General features: G+C 46.4%; 1 protein-coding gene across 2 annotated transcripts in view; it reads right to left on the bottom strand.

Moving 5' to 3' along the window:
- Positions 1-7,627: 7,627 nt before the first annotated feature.
- VAV1 (vav guanine nucleotide exchange factor 1) overlaps positions 7,628-20,582 on the bottom strand; it is a 50,037-nt gene continuing 37,082 nt past the window's right edge. The window contains exons 22-27 of one of the 2 annotated variants that reach the window (XM_081808375.1): positions 18,510-18,541; positions 14,261-14,377; positions 12,988-13,075; positions 11,116-11,230; positions 9,447-9,595; positions 7,628-7,936 (exon numbers count right to left, since the gene is read on the bottom strand). In XM_081808375.1, the coding sequence (XP_081664501.1) occupies positions 7,883-7,936; positions 9,447-9,595; positions 11,116-11,230; positions 12,988-13,075; positions 14,261-14,377; positions 18,510-18,541 (555 nt within the window). In that variant the 3' untranslated portion in view covers positions 7,628-7,882. Of the gene's footprint in view, positions 7,937-9,446; positions 9,599-11,115; positions 11,231-12,987; positions 13,076-14,260; positions 14,378-18,509; positions 18,542-20,582 lie in introns of both variants that reach the window. The other variant, XM_081808316.1, reaches the window with a different exon arrangement.

The following is a 20,582-nucleotide window of genomic DNA, read 5'->3' as shown; positions in this document are numbered from 1 at the left end:
GTTAAGAGAGAGAGAGAGAAACCTGTCCCATGCCTGACTTCATTGCCTGAAATTCCACTATTAGTCATTCCTTTGGATAAAAGCATTTCTCTAGGTATTTACCCGAAAGATACAGATGTAGTGAAAAAAGGGGGCACATGCACCCCAATGTTCATAGCAGCAATGTCCACAGTTTGGCTACTGGAGCCAAGATGCCCTTCAATAGACCAATGGATAAAGATGTGGTCCATGTATACAATGGAATATTCCTCAGCCATCAGAAAGGATGAATACCCACCATTCCCAACGACATGGATGGAACTGGAGGGAATTATTCTCAAGCAGAGAAAGACAATTATCATATGGTTTCACTCCTATGTGGAACATAAGGAATAGCATGGAGAACCATAGGGGAAGGGAGGGAAAACTGAATGGGAAGAAATCAGAGGGAGACAAACCATGAGACTCTGGACTCCGGGAAACAAACTGAAGGTTTCAGAAGGGAGGGGGTGGGGGGATGGGTTAGCCTAGTGATGGGTACTAAGGAGGGCAAGTGATGTGATGAGCACTGGGTGTTATAGGCAACTATTGAATCATTGAATTCTACATCAAAAAATAATGATATAGAGCCAACTATATGTTGGCTAATTGAACATTAAAAAAAAAAAAGGCATTTCTCTTCCAGAAAATCTGGCACTAAGGAGGGCACTGACTCAATGGGCTTCTGAGAGCCTTTGCACTTGCCATTTCCTCTGCCTGAAATACATTTTTCCTCCCCATTTTCGATGGTACACTCTCTCCGTGAATTCCAGCCTCAGCACAGATGTGAGGGAGGCCTTTCCCTGGTCACCCAATCAGGAACAACCCCCACCCCCATCAAGACACTCTGGGCCTGCTACTCAGCATTATTTTTCTCCACAGAGCTGACCTCCAAACTCAAGCTGAGGCCACGTCTTGGCTCAGCTTTTTCTCCAGCCCCTTCCTGCTTGCGGAGGCCACTGTGGCCGGGGCAGAAAGATTGACGAAGGTCATATGGGGTCTTGTGGGTCGTCCTACAGATTCAGCCTGACACCTGTCCTGTCTGATGTCTACTTGTGCTTTTCCCCGAGTGGATCAGAAGTGGGGAAGACTGGAGACGCAGGAGGTGATGATACTAAGGATTTGGGATCAGACATGCCAGGTGTATTCATACCCTGGAAATTGGCACGTGCTGTCCCAGCATCGACTGATTAAATCCCTTTACTCCGTGCCCTGCTCCCGTCTTCTGCAGCTTAAAGCTCAAGCCCATAAGGCTGACTTCCAGCCTGCCCTTAAAATCTGGTCTTTTTAGAACAGTCTAAGCAGAAACCTCTGTGTGCTGAAGCCAAATCAGCCACTAGAAGGCAGCACACACCTTCAGACTGGTGCCTGAGGACACAGTGGGGATGGATCTTAGGTGACCTGGGACCCCAATCTCCAACACCAAGGAAACACGACGTTCTGGGCCCCCAAGGAAAGGCTGTCCTTGAGTAAATAGTGCCCATGTAATATGATGGGGCCCTCCATGAAAATGCCACAGGAAGAAACCCTGGGAGGTCATAGATATATTAACGTCCTTGATACTGGTGATGATTTCACAGGTAGATACGGTATCCCCAGCCTCATGGTGACATATATGTTCAACATGTACAGCTTTTTAGGTATTGATCACACCTCAACAAACCAGTTTTTAAAAGAAGAAAGAGAATCTGCCTTGTGCCTGACTTCACTGAACTTCCACCATTAGAGAGTTATTCCTTTAGATTAAACATTTCTCTTCCAAAAGATACAAGGTACTGACTCAACAGGCCAAGTACAAGCCCCTGGAAGGGGTGACAGAAATGGGAAGGACCTTCAGACCACAGACAAAGGCTCTGGATAGAGCCCCCTCCACCCACATTCTTAATAGTATAAATATAAACTTATTCCCTCAAAGACCCTGGATCTCAACTCTGTTTCTCCCTCTTGCCCTGTCCCAGCCTCTGAAAGCTGGGAGTGCTTGTATCCAGGAAGATTCTGAAATTAAGATCTCCCTGGGCCCCTCTGGATGGGTCCTTCCCTGTGGTTTTGGGTGAATGAATAAGCGTGTCATCGGGCGGTGTGATGATGATGATCAGCTGCGAAGCCAAAAGCACCAGGAGCCCTTTCTGGTGCCCAAACCTGGGCTCATACAGTTTGTGAGAACAAGCACACACGTGCAGACACACACACACACACACACACACACACACACACACGCTCCTTTCTCTGCTCTCTCTCCTGCTCTCTTCCCCAAGCGGGGACCCGGGTCCGCAGAAGAGGTTGGGGCGCTACTGCTACCTCCCACCAGGGGGCAGGCTTGGCTTTAACTTGGGGCGATCTGCTGTGCCGATGGCCCCGGTTTGTGTCTTCGTGTTTATGAATGTTTCAGTCTGATCCAGGGGCTGCCTGTCTGCCTGTTGGAAGTCGGCCTCCACCAACTTCATGTGTGGATGTCTTCATCCGAGTTTACGAGTTCCCAGGACAGGGCGTATGAGCGAGTCTGTTTGAGGGTGTGTGTGACTGTCTACTTCCCAGACTACCTGCTGTGCGTGCAGGTAGCCTTGTAAGGGTTCTGGGTGTGTCCCTGCGCCTGGTTGAGTCTCCGGTACATGTCTCCATGCCTATGCAAGCCAGCTTCATACTGCACATGGGTGTGCACACACGCACGTGATTGCCTGTAGAAGGACAGTGTTGGTGTTTTTATATGTGTGTTTCCATTCGTTTTTCAGCCTGTTTTCAATGATTTTGGGTCCGGGGTCTGTTGGTCTGTTGCAGTGCGGAGAGTATTACTATGTCTGTGTGTCTCTAGAGCTGCCTGCCTACAGTCGTACGTGGGCAAACACTCTGTCTGTCCGTGTCCATCTGTGCGTCCACGTGCCGGGCTCTGTGGGGTGTATTTGGGGGCTGTGTTTCTTCATGACCATCTGTGTGTGCGCTCGTCCTGTTGTCGGGGGTTCCTTTAAGAGGACCTTCCTGTACACATGATGTGTGTGTCACAGATTGAATTGCTTCCCCTCAAAAATCCACATGTTGAGTCCCCAGTATCTCAGAATGTGACCTTATTTGGAAATAGGGTCTTTGTGGATATAATGAATTAAATTGAGGTCATACTGGAAGTAGGGTGGGCCCTTCATCCAGTCTGACGAGTGTCCTTAAAAGAAAGAGAAATTTGGACACAGACACGCACACACGGAGGACAGCATGTGAAGGCTGGACTGTGCCACAAGCTAAGGAACTACCAGAAGCTCGGAGAGGCGCCTGGAACAGATCCTCCTCTGGCATCTCCAGACCCAGCGCAACCTTGCCAACCCCTTGATGTTGGACTCCTGGCCTCTAGAACAGAGATAGTAACTGTCTGTTGTTTAAGTCACCCAGTCCATGGTCATTTGTTACAGCAGTACAAATGAGCTCATACAGGGTGTGTGTGTGTGTGTGTGTATGTGTGTGTGTGTCTGTGTGTGTGTGCGCTTCCCCAGGCAGCCACATGCCACAGATGGCCAGCATCAGAGAACTTCCGAGTTAGGGCACTGGGGGGCTTCTACGTACTCCTTTAACTCTCCGTGCCAGAGGAGGGGGTAACAGCTGTGCCCTCGAACCCAACTCCCCAACCATCAGCAGGCCTCTCCAGAGCTCCCCTGAGGCCCCTCATCACCTCCACCACACCAGCAAGAAGCAGCCTCCTCCAGCAGGTGTCTTCAGGATGCCAGTCACAGCCTCTCCCTTCCTGGCCCCTCTGAGGGACGCATAAGAAGGCAGGTCTTGCACCGGGCCTGACCTGGGCTCAGTCTGACCGTTACTCCAGCCCCCCTCTCTCCCTCCCTTTCTAAGAAAACTAAACCCCTTGCAGTTCCCAGAACCCACAAAGTACACCCTCACTTCCACCTCTCCCTAAAAAAATGTCCCTGCATGTTTCTTAAATACTCCAGCTCATTGTTCAGGTACCACCCTAGATGTTTCCTCCTCCAAGAAGCCCTCCCTGACCATCTCCTCAACCCAAGACTGGGTTAGGTATGTCTCTTTTCCCACAACCCCTTGTTTCCCTCAACCTGAAACTCATCGCTGCAGGTCATGATCACCTAGTTGATTGTTAAGAATCCCCATCAGATCCTTTGCACTTTGCACAGAGGGGCCCAGGGAGATCTTAATTTGGAGCTGCACATCCAAACTCTGCACAAAGCTGGTGTACGAGTTGGCTCAGGCTGCCGTAACGAAGTGCCACACACAGGGCAGCTTACCCAACAGACACTTACTGTCTCACAGAGGCCAGATGTCCAAGATCAAATGTCGGTTGGGTTGGTTCTTTCTGAGGCTGCTCTCCTTGGCTCACAGATGATCTGTGAATGTCGGTGTCCCCATACTTCTAAGGACACCAGTCGCATTGGATTAGGGCCCACCCTAATGACCTTATCTTAACTTAATCACCACTATAAAGACTTTATCTCCAAATGCAGTCACATTCTGTGGTCCTGTTTAGGACCTCAACCCATGAATTTGGAGGCGGATGCAGGTCAACCCGTAACAGCTGGTGTTACTAACTGCTTACCACAAACATGATTGAATGAACCAACGTTGAATGATGCCAAGGCCTCCCCTGTTGACTCTGGCTTTGTTCCAAGTTTTCACAGCTCTCTCTGTTTGAGGATTAAACATTCTTGCCCTGTTGATGTTACTCTTAGCCATTCAACTTGCTTTAGCCACTGAAATGCAAGAGGAAGTGGTGTGCCAGTCTCTAGAAGAAACGTCGAGAGCCACTGAGCCGTCCTGCCATCTCTCCTTTCTTTCTGCCATGAGCCTGGCGTATCCTGAGCCTGGTGTGTCTCAAAACAGGGCTACTCTTGCAGTGCCTTCTCCTTCCAGAAACTTCTTCAGCACAGTTGAAGCTAAAACATGAAGGAGTTGTTTGTAAGACACTGAGATTGGAGAGTCCCAATTGGCCGCAACAATACTGCACCCAAGACTGGGGTAGAGCCCAAGGCATGGCTGGGGTCAAAGTTCAGCGTGGGGCTGGAGGACGTTGAAGCGAGGTCCTCCAAGAACAAGTCCATGACCTCCACCTCAACAGCACCACTGAATTAGACAGCCGGGTAGCCTCCTTATGCCTTTGGTAAACTCATGGCATGGCTCGGGGGGGGGGGGTGGAGTCATAGTCCCTGACCTGGGAGAGGGTAGAAGCCCCCCCTCATAGTCCCTGACCTCTGTGACTCCAATGCCCCCTTTCCAGCTACAGGGTCCTTCAGACACGGAAAATACTTCCAGGCTTCGGAGTCCAGACCGTGCACCTGGCCAGGTGTGCGCAGGAGCTTTCTGAGCACTGGTTTCCTTGGGCTGAGCACAGCACCAGGACGTTCCCGTCAGCTGCTGGAGGGATGGTTAAGAAGTTGGCTTTGCATTTAGTTACCAGCCAACTCTGCACCCTCGGACGTGGGATTTCTCATCTTTCTCTAGTTCAGAGAGGTGAAGTCACTTTCTCAAAACGTTACAGCTAATTTTACAGGAGCAAAGCTGATCTTAGGATCTTCCTGGAGCCGTGGCCATGATGCTCTGCAGCCCACAGAGCTGGTTGTGAGATGGCGTTGGCCAAGGCTATTGTGGTGCATGCTTGACATGGGGCTGCCTCTGTTATTAGTGTGTGTGTGTGTGGGGGGAGTAATATTTAGAAGTACTAACTCTTTTCCCCCAAAGTAACATATAGCTCGTGGCCCTTCCCTAGACCTGGCCACCATCTTTTTGCCTCCAATGGGGTATTTCTACAACCTGCAAGAGAGTTACCAAAGAAACAGCTTTTTGGCTTTTGAACTTCAAAAACCTTTTTAGAGATTTTGCATCTTGGCTTTTGAGCCTCAAAAATCTAAGCCCCAAAGGATTCCCCAATAAAAATCTGGCCATAGTGGGTGCCAGGGGCTGGAGAGAGGAAGGAATAGGGAGTTGTTGCTTAATGGGGACAGGGTGTTTGTTTTGCAAGATGAAAAATTCTGGAGACTGGTTGCACAACCAATATACGTCACACTACTTACTGGACCATACATGTAAAACTGGTGAGGACGGTGGATTTTATATTGTGTATATTGGGCCACAGTTTTTTAAAAGTTAAATCTATTAAGTAAAAAGAAAAAAAATCTGGTCACATATGAAGAAAAGCATTCATCAGACTGAAGCAACTTTTCCTGCAACAAGATAGGTCAATGACTCTCCAAGGTGGAGGGGAAGAGAGGGGTCAAGAGAAGCATCCCTGTATCCTATCTGCACACCCCAGTTTAGATGGCTTCAGGGTGATATGAGAAAAAGAAGGTTCTCTGGAGCCCTAGGGATCCCAGGATATAGCAAACTCTACAGAGGCTCCCCACACCCTGCATAGGGCAGCATCCATTGGGTAGGGATGGCTGCAAAGGGGTGTGCATGCAGTTTCTCTGTACTTAGGGATAATGCAGCAGACCCTGTCAGCACCCCACGCACCCACTGACAATATCCAACAAGTCAACAGCTCCAGAAATGCCTGTGGTTCTCCAACCACTAGAGCATGCCCTGCCTACATACAAGCAGCTCTCAAGTAATGACTGATGGAAGTTGGTGAACACATACCCTAGCTCCCTTGCACTTCAACTGCAAGGAATGTTCTATGTGGACTTCCAGGGGTCCCCAACAAGAATGAGCCCCTGTCGCCCACAGCTGTCACCTGCTCGTCAGTGCTCCCTTTACTGGCTCCTTCCTTTTCCCTTCTCCCTTCTCTCTCCCTTCTGGCTACTTCTTGAGATCACTCCCAGATTAACTCTGCACATCCAAATCTTTGTCTCAAGCTCTGCTTCTGGAGAAGCCCAACCTAAGGCAGTGACCATATAATTTATCACCCAAACCAGGACACCTTGGAAAATGAAAAGGATCGTGATTAATAACTATACCAGGGCAACAGCCAGGACTGTTGCAGGTAAACCAAGAGGTACAGTCATTCCACTCAGCATTTCAGGACAAACAGCCAGATGTCTTGCATGTGCCAAGAAGGATGTGGAAGACACAGAGGAAGACATCTCTGCAGGTGGCAGTGTGATAAATAACCATCAAGTACCAGCTGTCTCCCCAACACCCTAGTGCCAAACCGCCTGGAATTTAAACCTGATCTTGGGGGGGGGGGGCGCCTGGGTGGCTCAGTTGGTTAGGCAACTGTCTTCAGCTCAGGTCATGATCCTGGAGTCCCGGGATCGAGTCCCACATCTGGATCCCTGCTCGGCGGGGAGTCTGCTTCTCCCTCTGATCCTCCCCCTCTCATGCTCTCTGTCTCCCATTCTCTCTCTCAGATAAATAAATAAAATCTTAAAAAAAAACCTGATCTTGGGGGAAACTAAGATGAAGTCTCTACCTCTTAGCAGAATTGGAGGGTAGTTAAGTTCTAGCAGAGAAAAAACAAAGGAGAGTTACATTTTTGTGATCTGGAATCTGTGAGTGTAAAATTCTTTCCTGCTTTGTGGGGGTCCCATTTCCTTCTTGGGGTCTTATCTTATATGGCAAAGCAAGATAATAAAGCTGGAAGGCGGGGATTGTGGAGGGGGCTTTTATCTGTGCCCCCATGTCCTTTCCCACCCTTTCCCGTCCAGGTCCTCCTGAATGACAGCAGTCATTCCTTTCATCATTTTATTAAAAGCTGTTGCCTTGAGCCCCACCTTCTTGAGGGGACCCAAGAGAAAATCAGTGTGTTATAAATTAACCATGGCAGGGCATCATCCCAGGAGCCCTGCCAGCTGGACGCTGGCCCTCCACAGTCCATCCTGGATTCTCAGCCCGCTGGGACCTGTCACAGCCCGCCTGACCCTGCTGCCGCTCATCCTGGGCTCAGAGCCTGGAGTTTCTCATCTCTCGGCCAGTGTGCCAAAGCTCAGCAGTATTCAGAATAATCCTCCTCCACATAGTTGGAGGGGAACCAGCCAACCTGGAAAGAGAAGAGGAAGGGGTCAGAACATTCCCCACAGTTCCTCAACACACCAGGCAGATGCCCTCACACCTCAGGGCCTTTGCACCTGCCACACCTTCTACCCCAGAAAGTACATCCCCCAGAGGTACATGTGGCTGACAACCCCCCCACCTTCCAGCGTTCTCTATCACATGTCGCCTTATTAGTGAGACCTTTCTGACCACCCTATTTAAAATTGCAAACCCCACCCACCCCAACACTCCTTATCCCTGCTTAATTTTTCTCCATAGCACTTGTCAGCATCTTATTGAGTATATGTTACTTATTTATGGGCTTGTTGTCTGTCCCCACACCCCCACTATAACATGAGCTCCTCAAGGGCAAGGATTGCTGTCTCTTTTATTCATTAGATTCCCAAGAGTCTAGAAGAGTTCCTGGCACATGGGAGATGCTTAATAAATATTTCTTAAAAGGATGGATGGATGGATGGATGGATGGATGGATGGATGGATGAATTCATTATAGCTGAGATTTCCCAAAGGCTCCCTCAAACCCCAACTGTCCTCCACTGCACACTGAACTTACCCTCCACAATTCTTAACAAAACTGTTCATCTAAGCAATTATCTGGGCTGTTTTTTCACATGTTTCCCCCAGTTGAATGTAAGCTCCTGACCAATGTCCTTACCTTCATTCAACAAATATTTTTGAGAAACCATTACAAGGGAGGCAGTATTCTAGAGACTAGGAATTCATTCATGGATAAAATAAAGAAGACTCTCTGTCTTCCTGAGACAAAAATAAGAACCAGGTAGAAACAAATGTTTTGAGGAACCTTGCGGTCCCTCCTGACAGACAGTCCGAATGCAGGCAGACAAAAAAGCACAAAAGGCAAAAATGGTCATTTCCAGTTATATACCTCTTCATGCATTCAGTATTTATTGAGCACCTATTAGTGCCAGTCACTGGAGACACGGCGCAGTGAACAAGATAGACAAAAACCCCTCCCTTCATGTCCCCCAAACATGCTAATCACTCTCTCACCTCAGGGCCTTTGCACATGCTGGTGCCTCTGCCTGGAATACTTTCCTCCACCCCCTCTATGACCTTCTTGCCTGGCTAACTACTCACCCCTCGGTGATCACCTTGGCCTCCCAGAAGTCCTACTGACCTGCTCCTGCCCTGCCCTGTGATTCCCCATCTCAACCCTGACCATTCAATGTTGTACCTGCTTGGTTACACGTCTATCATCTTCACTAGACTATGAGTTTCATGAGGGCAGTAACTGTACCACACTAATTTTTGTCTCCTCAGCACCCAGCAGAGTGCCTGGCACATAGTAGGTGCTCAGTAAATAAATGCAAGTTATATAAATGAATGAAATCTCTATCTCCTTTCCTCCCCTCTGACCAGGGAATACCCACAAGGGCCACTCCCCACCTGCTCCATTCCACAATTCCAGGCTATAGCGCTATAGTCAGGTCACCCCATGCCCTTTCCCCAGGCCGCCAAGCTTTACCCCAACTCACCCGGCCATAGATCTCCCCTCGCCACCAGCCTTGTTGCCCCTTTTTGTTAAGGATCTTGATGATGTCACCCTCCTTGAGGGACAGCTCTGATCGGTCCCGGGCGCAGAAGTCATAGCGCGCTTTGGCTGTGCCAAAATACTTGGTGCTCCCTGCTGTGTAGGGGAGAGCTGGGATGAGTAAAGGTCCTGAAGCAGACACCTGCCCACCATCTGGGGACAGCTGGGGGGAGGCAATGCTCTCAGGAGAGTAACACCAGGACAAAGCGTCCCTCAATACTTCTTCATGCAGAGTATTGGGTGCCCCGTGCTCTGAGGGGACACAACTGTTCTTTTGAAATCATCATTCTAGCCCAACCAGTATCCAAGTTTAGAAAATAATGCCATTTATGAATTTCTTTAAATGGTTTCTATATATTTATGGTGAAAGAAATGGAAGATATGGAGAAATTCATTCTAGGCTGTTAATATTAATTATCCTAAAGAGGACCAGGGTCAAAAAAGAAAGGGAATAAAAAAAAGAAATACAAGGGGGAAAGAAACAGAAAATTTTTCATAGTAAAATATTAAGCAACATTGTAGAATGGAAAATTAATTTGTAGTATTTCTCCAAGTATGCTAAGATCCATATATACACCAGGGCAAATAAGTAATGTTCAGACAGACACATTTATCCCACTGGGTGATGAGGATCCTTTGATGAGGATTGGAGTCCTGGTGTTATGTTGGTGTTGTTTTTTTTTCAAAAATGTAACATTTTTTTTTATTTTTTTTAAAGATTTTATTTATTTATTTGTCAGAGAGAGACAGCGAGAGAGGGAACACAAGCAGGGGGAGTGGGAAAGGGAGAAGCAGGCTTCTCGCGGAGCAGGGAGCCCGATGCGGGGCTCGATCCCAGGACACTGGGATAATGACCTGAGCCGAAGGCAGACGCTTAATGACTGAGCCACCCAGGTGCCCCCAAAAATGTAACATTTTAATAATAATTAATTTTTTAAATCTCTCTTTAAAAATTTTTTGGATATATAAGAATCCAGAAACTATACCACCCATGTGACTTTTCTGAAAAACATACTTCAGGATGCACCCTAGCAAAATGAAATTTGAATCAGAATAAGGAATTTTAAAAATAAAGGAAAATATAGAAAACAAGAAATATAGATGGAGTCTGAGTAATTCTTGATACTGTATTTGAGAAGTTAAACGCAACTGTTAAGAAAGAATCCCTAAAACATATGTTGTAATTATTTTAATTCATAGCAAACTGTATCCAACATTCCAGATAACGTCCATGAACCTACGCAGGAGAGATGCAAAGGAAAAGAGAAGAGTGCACTAAAGGTCTTGCCTTTTTGTGAGAGAATGTTATAGATACTAAATAATCCTTGATATTGATACAAAAATACAGGCTTAAAAGGTGCAGGTGAGAACCCTTCTGGTACCTAGTGTCCTCATCTTCCCAAATACAAAAGTAAGCTCTGTCCCATCTTCCACCCAAGCAAATGAACATGCAAACCACCCAAGAGCAAAGGGACAGACTATCGTGAGAAGGAGCTCCCATTGTTTACCAGACATGACCTCTGTATGCCCACTGGAATGTCCATAGCATCCCCAAACTTGCCCTCTACAATAGGAAGGAGCTGGGGCACAGGTCCCCAGCCTGAGACCTCTACCTGGGGGTTTGCTGATGGCTCTCTTCTCAGGCTCCTTGAAGGGGAACTGCAGGGTGGTGTCCAGTGACTTGAAGCAGTCCTTTAGAGAATTCTGCTGGTAAAACTCCACCAGCTCCTGGAAGGACAGGGGGGCAGATGCTATCCCTTCTGGCCTCCCTGGTGACTCCTTGACTGCTCCCCATGATGGGGAGCTCATTCCCTTCCTGGGCAACCAGGACCATTTTTTTGGGAAGAGATCACATTGCCTAAAGCCAGTTCTCTTAATAACCAAGTTACTTCATAATAAATTCACCGAATAATCAACTTGCCTGATAACCAGCTCACCAAAATCAACCCCCACTGTGGGTGTCAAGAGACTTATTTTTATAATTAATTACTATAATAATAATAATAAATTCTGCTTATTCAGCACCTACTATGTGCTGGTCAGTGTGCAATCACACAGCATCAAAATCTCCTAATAATCATGAAAGGTGAATACATTCATAATTCTCCCATTTTATAAATGGAGAAACCAGGTCACAGAGAGGCCAAGTTCCTCATCCAGGGTCCCACATCTGGAAAGGGGCAGATCGGGAATACAGTCCCCCGGGGGAGGGGCAGTAGAGTGTAGTAGCTAAGACAAGACAAAATGTCTCATGGTTTAGCGTTCTAGACTCCAAAAATGCCAGTATCATGAAAGACCAAAAGAAAAAAAAAGATTTTAAAAAGGCTGGCAATCTATTACAAATGAAAAGAGACTAAGGAGATAAAAACTAAATGCAATGTGTGATCCTTGATTATATCCTACATGAAAAAAGAGCTATAAAAGGTATACTTTTGGGGGCAATCAGGAGTTTGGAAAATAGACTGTATATTACGTAATAATTTTGCATCAATGCTCAATTTCCTGAACGTAATAATGATACTGTAGTGAGGTACAAGAATGTCTTGGCTCTTTGGATATTCATGCTAAAGTATTTTTGGGTGAACGGTCTAGATGCCTGCAACTTATTCTTACATAGGGCAAAATAAATGTGTGTCAGGGGGGAGGGATTGACAGGGCACAAAAGAAGCAGAACAGTAACAATTAGTAAGTGATAGATTCACAGATGTTCATTTCACTATTCCAGTAACTTTTTGGAAATTTTTCAGAAATAAAAAAATGAGGGGAAAATTTTTCAGAATCAAGTTTGGTGGACAAAAAAATTGTGGAATAAATTAACAGTCCCTAACCTTTCAGGGAGTCAAGGATCTGTTTGAGAATCAAGGGAAATCTGAGACACTCACCTCCTAATACATGCAGCTATGTGCAAAATTCTGTATCTTTTTCCAGAGGACTCAAAGCTCCTCAAGGATCCAAGGACCACAGGTAAAATCCATGTGCCTTAGACCAATGGGATTTAAAATGTCTAAAAGTTTTCCCAAAACTACAGGGCACCAAACAGAAGCAGAAACACTTGAAAGGCGTTTGAATTCGCAGTGAAAAGACCATTGAACAGATGAGGCAAAGCTAAGCCTTGCTGTCTGACAGAAACAGCTCTGCTCTTCTGTGATACTAAAAAAGGACAGAACATCAGTTTCATCTGTGTGTGAAATAGAACCTCCCACAGTGAGTCCAGGGGATTCGCTGGAGTCCTATCCAGAGCATGTCTGGCACTCAGTAAGTGCTTAGTAAATGCTCACTGCTGTTATTCATCATCATCATCATCACCATCATCATCATCATCATCATCAGCCATTAGGGGAATGAGTTTAAAGCCCGTTGCTCCATAGTGCTCTTGGAGGGACTGCTCTGGGTGTGGGAAAGGGGGTGTCCCAAGATGGAGCTTCAGGGAGGGCTAGATTCTCCTAGATTCTGGGAGGCTGGGGTTGAGGTAGATTGGCCCTTACCGTAAGGCCCCGGAAAGCCTTCTTCTCTGTAATCCGGTACAGTCCTTCCGCTGTCATGATTTTAATATGCTTGACCTCAACATTATACCTGGAAGAAGTGAGAGAGGGGCCCAGATGGTCACAGAGCCCTGAGGCTGGGGACCCAAGCTCGTCCCCTGCCAAGTCTCAGCCCCCGGGCTACACAACCCCACACCCTGATTCAGAGGGTTGTTGAGAAGTCACAAAGGTCTTGCAAAGAAAGCCATGGTCTAGAATAGAGAGGATAAGATCTGTGCTTCCCCCAAGATGGAGGACCTAGGATTTACAGGATGGGAAAAGGGACCCATTTCCACTAACATGGCGAGCCACAGACTAGTAAGGACATGGAAGAGATATTCACTTCTGTCAACATGGAAAACTAGATAACTGGCGCCCCCCCCCCCCAAAAAATCTGACTACAGAAAACAAGAAAGGATGAGAACAAAAAATGCTGAGCTCTCAAAAAAGTAAAGGGAAATCCCCAGAGGCCAAAATTGAGGTTGAAACTAAAACTGAGCTCACTGAGTGAACCCTACGGGGTTTGCTGATCTTGCTAACCAAGTAGCTTATGCCTTGATGATCCCATAGAAACATGGGATGAGCTACTGGGCCCATGGAGGTGGAGGGTTAGCACTGAGACCCACCCACACCCCATAAGCCTGGACTATCAAATGCTACATCCTCTAGAAAAACCACCCGTCGCACAGGGGACCATAAGAAAGCGTATCTGTCTCAGACCCCAAACAGAAAAGTCACCCTTGAGAATTCAGAACCTCACGCCTGCTCTCATGTAGGTTTGGGGTTTGAACTTAAACCACCTGCACAGTCTGGGGAAACTAAGGAATTAACCTAAAATGTTGAACTTGGAAAAAAAAAAAAACCCATTGGTGATCAACAGAAGCAAATGCAAAATCTCTGGAGACCCAAGCAGCACAAGATCCCCAGCGGGAAAGCCCCACTGGACATCACAAGACAAAATTATAAAACCGACCAGGAAACGAGTCACCGTGAGTGAGAAGCTGCACACAACAGACAGGCATGAGCAAAGAGGTCCGCGAGCGTTGGTCCACGTGGGATTTCTGCCTCTTGCTAGGATGTGCTAAATGCCTTTTGGAGCCTGCCTGGGAAGCATATCTCTTTCTTGTGGGCTGTCCGTCAAGTAAAAGGAGTGAGATGGCTATTGTAACTGTACATTCCCTTCCTCCCAGGCTCCTGCTGCGCCCAGGTCACAGGGGGTCAGGGACAGAGGAGTTACTTAATGCTGATGGCAAATTCTGCTGTGTCCTTCACCCTCTGCCGCACCAAGAACGTCCCATCCGAGCGGTTGGTGAGGATACTTTCTGCCCCCGCACGCTCCATGGGGCCGGCGTACCTGTCAAGATACACCAAGGAGAGAGGTCCACACCACCCCCATGCCTGTGATTTTTAAGTTGGTGACAGTCCCAGGGCAGGCTGCTGCTCCAAGATGGGCCACTTTGGCATGAAGACCATTTTGAGTTAAAAAGCGATCAAAACCCGGGACGCCTGGGTGGCTCCTTCGGTGAAGCATCTGCCTTAGGCTCAGGTCACAAGTCCCGCATGGGGCTCCTTGCTCAGCGGGGAGCCTGCTTCTCCCTCTCCCTCTGCCTGCAGGTCCCCCTGCTCATGCTCTCTCTTTCTCTCTCTACATCTCTGACAAATAAATAAAATCTAAAAAATAAGAAAAAAGCAATCAAAACCCAGCAGATTCAGGAAAAACTCTACCTCCCCCACAGCTGCCTAAACAGAATGCTGACAGAGGACCTGCTCCGGGAAGATAGCAACCATCACCCTAGATACCTATATTAGGCTATGAACGAGGTGCGGTGGGCTGGGAGGAACTTAGCGAGGCCCGTTTGATCAAATCCTCTGTGCCCCAAAGTTTCCCAGGGGCCCAGCAAACATTTGTGTACCAGACATTTCCTCCTCTTCATCTTCCTGTGAAGTGCATTCCTTCCCTTTGACATCCCACACCCTTGCCCCCTTCTCCTTAATTTGGAATGACATATATGCCTCCTTTTGCCTGACCGTCTTGGGATTTCCATTTCTCTGTGGATTCCCTTTACATACAAAATTAAATTTGATTTTTCTCCTATTAATCTGTCTCGTGGCAATTTGAGTTTTAGTCCTGCTAGAAGGACCTTGAAGGAGACAGGAATTCTTGAGCCCTGACATGGCCTTTTATAATAAACTTGTAATCTAAAGAAATGGTTTTCCTGAGTTCTAGGAGTTTGTGCCTACTGCATTATCCAAACCAGGGCGGTGGTTGTGGGAGCCTACAATTTACAGCAGGTCGGTCAGAAGTCCTGGAAGGCTGGACTTGAGATTAGCACCTGAGGTGTGGGCAGTCTGATGTGAACCAGCTCTTAACCTGTGAGGTCTGATGCCATCTCCAGGTGGGTAGTGTCAGAAATGAACTCAATTATAGGACACCCAGCTGAGAGGGAAGAATTACAGAATTGTTTGGGTGTGGGGAAAAAACCCACAATTTTGGTCAAGAGTGTGAGTGTAAAAAAGCATGTTTTTTTCCCCTTTAATCTGGAATTTGACATTGCTTGGATGGGCATTTACTGAGTCCCCACAGTTCGCCCGTCTCCACGGTCACCAGGACAGAAACTGGGTGAGGAGAGTGAGACACCAGCCCCAGGTACAAACTGTGAAGAGGGAGCAAAACACTCCACCATCAAGATACGTGATAGCAAATGAAGTAAGGAGTATTTTAATGCAATACTTTTAAAAACCAAAACGACTGCCAAAGAGCCATACAAGAAGCGAGGCGCCCACACGCACCGCCCCGTGGACGGACCCTGAGCCCACGACACTCAGAGAGGGCACCAGACACAGAAGGCCACACTGTGTGTGGTTCCATGTGCGTGAATTGTCCACAACAGGCTCATCCACGGACGGGAAGGGGTTAGAGGTGGGTGCCAGGGGCTGGGGGGGCTGGGGGTGACCGCTAATGGGGGCGGGCTTTCCTTTGGGGGGATGGAATGTTCTGGAGTTTTACTGGTGATGGCCACGCAACCTTGAGAATGTACTAAATGCCACTGGATATAAATATATTTATGCTGGGGCGCCTGGGTGGCTCAGTTGGTTAAGCGACTGCCTTCGGCTCAGGTCATGATCCTGGAGTCCCTGGATCGAGTCCCGCATCGGGCTCCCTGCTCGGCGGGGAGTCTGCTTCTCCCTCTGACCCTCCCCCCTCTCATGTGCTTGCTCTCTCTCATTCTCTCAAATAAATAAATAAAATCTTTAAAAATATATATATATATATATATTTATGCTGGACATAAATATGTAACATAAATAATATATATTAACTATAGAAAATCACAATTATGGATGATATAAATACAAACATGAATGTATTGTGCTATAAATGTAAATACATAACATATATATGCTAATTATAGATCATATGTAATTATAGACGATAGATAAAGGTGAACATGAATGTATTTATGCTGCAAATGTAAATATGTAACATAAATAACATATTTTAATTTGAGGTAAAATATAACTATGATATATACATGTAAACATGTAATAGAAATACAGGTATGAATATAAATGCCACTTTAAACAGTTAATTGTATGTTATGTGGATTTCAACTCAGTTTTTAAAAATTAATGCAAAAAAAATCCAAGGTGAACAAAACGTCAAGGCTTTAAATAAAGGCAAGACCTGACTCCGTACCTGGGGGCTCACCACATCACCTCTTTCTACCCCCAGCCCTGTCAGATCCTGTCTTTATTTACAGTTCTGATGTTTTGCTTATCATGGATTTTGCCTTGCTTTTTTTTTTTAATTAAGTAAGTTCTATGCCCAACGAGGGACTTAAACCCCCCCACCGCAAGATCAAGAGTTGCATGCTTCCCAACTGAGCCAGCGGGGCGCCCCCGTTTGCCTCGCTTTTGATTATTTTAACTGCTGCCTTGAAATAGCATGGACCTTGATCCCTGGGGTTTTGGCGCCCCCTTAAATCTTGCACCCGAAATGAGTCACCCAGTTCCAGGCGTGATGACCCCATCCCCGCAGGGGAGGGTGGAGATGGGGTCTGAAACCTGGCTCTGTGACCTCAGGAACTGATTTTGCCACTCAGAGCCCTGATTTCCTCTTCTGCAAAGAGGAAGTTAAAAATGCCCCCCAGACATACAGAGCGACGTTTCTGACCACTGGCAGTAACGCAGCCGATGCCCCTCGTCCGCTCAGGAAATGCGAGCGTTATTATGCCCCTTGTGTTACTTTGACTCTCGAGGGGCAGCAAGGTCTGGCTCTGGAGTCTGGAGTCGGGGCAGATGGGTTCCATCCTGTCTCCATCGCTTCCTCACTGCGTGACACTGAACAAATCACTTCCCCCCTCTAAGCCTTGGTTTCCTCCTTCTTTTGCCGAAAGGGAGGAAGAAAAGCAAAGGGTTTTTACGAGAATTCAAAGTGCTCGTTAAAGTGCTGACACAACACTCATTAAAAACAATCCCACGTGAGGGCGCCTGGGTGGCTCAGATGGTTAAGCATCTGCCTTCGGCTCAGGTCATGATCTCAGGGTTCTGGGATCGAGTCCCGCATCGGGTTCCCTGCTCAGTGCAGAGCCTGCTTCTCCCTCTCCCTCTGCCACTCCCTCTGCTTGTGCTCTTCTGTCTATCTCTCTGTCAAATAAATAAATAAAATCTTTAAAAAAAAAAAAAGAGACAAAAAAACAATCCCACGTGATATCATCTAAGACGCTGGCGACTATAAAAGGCACTGTTCTTTCACGGGCCATTATGAAATGAAAACTCCTACCCATAAAATTAGGCAGAAGACTGATCTTCCATTGACTGTAAGAGCCATTCCAATGTCAGAGATGTTAAAACATGAAAAAAAATGTGCATTTTAGAATTGATGAAATGTAGTCCTAATAAGATGGCCACAATAATAACAGGTCTAATCTAATCACAGATAATAAAGGGCTTACTGTGTGCCAGGCACAGGACTAAGAACTTTACAGGTAACAGCTCATTAACGCCTTATAAAAAACCCTATAAATGGGTTTTTAAAAAAATCCCAAAATAATTGTTGGTATTAATCTATTTTCCAGAAAGGAGAGCTGAAGCCCAGAGAGGTTGAGTTACCGGCACAAGGTCACACAGCTGGGAAATGTGGGACTCAGCATTTGAACCCAGGTCAGTGGGCTCCAGAAGCAACACTGTAAACCTCTACCCTTCACTGTTCTACCTGCAATAGGTGTTCAAAAGCAGGAGGGAGGGGCTGCCGTTACCATCCCCACCATCATTTTCCTTCCAGGGAGACCCTAATCTCCCAGAGTCAGGGACTCTCTTTCGCTTGCTCGCTCTTCAGCAGCCCCGGGTACAGGGCTCAATCCAGCAGTCAATACCCAGAGTTTAAAAAATAAATAAGCAGTTAGTTTGGAGGCCCCTCCACGCCCAACCTGGGAACCCACCCCAGAGGGCCTCAAGCTGAAAATAAGAAAGGTAGTTCTACTCACCAGAGATGAACGGACAGGTCCTGAGGGGGACCCTGGGGACACAGACAGAGACTGGGACTTAGGATCAAGAACCCAGGTTGGCAGGGCACTCCATTCATTTGTTATCATCTACTATCATTCATTCCACCATCATTTACTGAGCGCCAAGCACCGTGCTGTTCACCAAGAGACCCGTCCACTTCCAACAGGGGCTGTCCAGGCACCTGTTTTAGCATGACCCTCAAGCCAAGAATGGATTTTATGTTTTTAAATAGTTGACAAAAATTAAAGGAAGAATAATATTGCCTGGCATGTGAAGATGGGATGAAATTCACATGCCAAGGTCCACAAATCAAGTTTTTATTGGAACATAGTCATGCCCTCTCGTTTACACACTGAGGCTGCTTTTGCACTTCTCTGGCAGAGGTAAGAGGTCACAAAGAGAGCCTCTGACCTGCAAAGATGAAAATCTGTATTATATATTTACAGAAAGCCCAACCCATGGTCTGAATAAATGCAAAGGTGCTCGCTTCCACCACTTTAGGATGGTTACTGTAAAAATAAACAAAACAAAACAAAACAAAAAAACAGAAGATAGCAAGTGTTGGCAAGGTTATAGGGAGATTGGAAATCTTATAGCAGAAATGTAAAATGATACAGCTGCTAAGGAAAACAGATGACAGTTTCTCAACAACTAAAAATAGAATTACCATATGACCCAGTGACTCCTCTTCTGGGTATCTACACAAGGGAATTAAAAACAGGAATTCAAAGAGATAGTTATACATCCATGTTCATAGCAACATTATCTATGATAGCCAAAAGGTGTGTGCCCATCAAGAGATGAACAGGTAAACAAAGTGTGGTATGTCCACACAATGGAATATTATTCAGCCTTGAAGAAGAAGGCCATTCTGACACCTGCTACAACATGGATGAACCCTGAAAACATTAGGCTCAGTGCAAAGGCCATTCTCAAAAGGACCAACACAATTTACCTGAGGTACCTAGAGGAGTCAAAGTCATAGAGACAGAAAGTAGATGGTGGGAGCCAGGGGCTGGGGAAAAGGGAGGGGCGTTACTCTTTCATGGGGACAGAGTCTCAGCTTTGCAAGATGAAAAGAGTTCTGGCAAAGGATGGTGGGAACGGTTGTACAACAGTGTGAATGTACCTAATGCCACCAAGCTGTACACTCAAAAATGGTTAAAATGGTAAATTTTATGTTATGTGTGTTTTACCATAATTTAAAAATACTAACAATAAAAAGAATGAGGAATAATCTATCTAGTTCCAAAACATCACCCCAAAAGAAAACCCATACACATCACCCATTAAACATCAGTCCCTAGTCCCCCCCCAGCTCCAAAATCTGGGAACCACCAATTTGCTTTCTCTCCCTGTGGATTTACCTATTTTAGATGTTTCACGTAAATGAAATGATTGCAAAGTGTACCACTGAAGTGTGTACTTTAAAATGGTTTATGTTGGGGCACCTGGGTGGCTCAGATGGTTAAGCGTCTGCCTTCGGCTCAGGTCATGATCCCAGGGTCCTGGGATCGAGTCCCACATCGGGCTCCCTGCTAGGCGGGGAGCCTGCTTCTCTCCCTCTGCCTCTGCCTCTCTCTCTGACTTTCATGAATAAATAAATAAATAAATAAATAAATAAATAAATAAAATGGTTTATGTTTTTTCAAATTTCACCTCAATTTTTTAAAGGGAAAAAAGAATAAAATGGTCTACGTACAGTGCCATGGAAAGATCCCAAGATATATTAAGGGGTGGGGGCAGAGGGGAAGGCTGCATAACAGTGAATATCAAATCTTTTGAATCTATCATGGGGGAAATGAGAATCCGTATTTGTATCTACTTGTATGTGCACTAAGAATCTCCAGAGAGGCACATAGAGAACAAAGTAGTTTCTTGCAAGGTAGGTGGTTCCAGGAGCATGGAATCCTTGAGTTGAAAGGAGAATTGTCATTTTTTTCTATTTTTTCTCAGAGCCTTCATTGTATTGGGAGAGGAGGAGGCTAGGATGGGTGTAGCTTTAAGAAGGCAGTACATTTGGAAGCAGAAACTAGAGAGATGTCCAGATC

This window comes from Leptonychotes weddellii, chromosome 1 (genome assembly GCF_054177405.1).
Source record: "Leptonychotes weddellii isolate Sample4059 chromosome 1, ASM5417740v2, whole genome shotgun sequence".
Taxonomy (NCBI): Eukaryota; Metazoa; Chordata; class Mammalia; order Carnivora; family Phocidae; genus Leptonychotes; species Leptonychotes weddellii.
The sequence above is the reverse complement of the archived record's forward strand: the minus strand, read 5'-3'. Positions and strand labels throughout refer to the sequence as shown.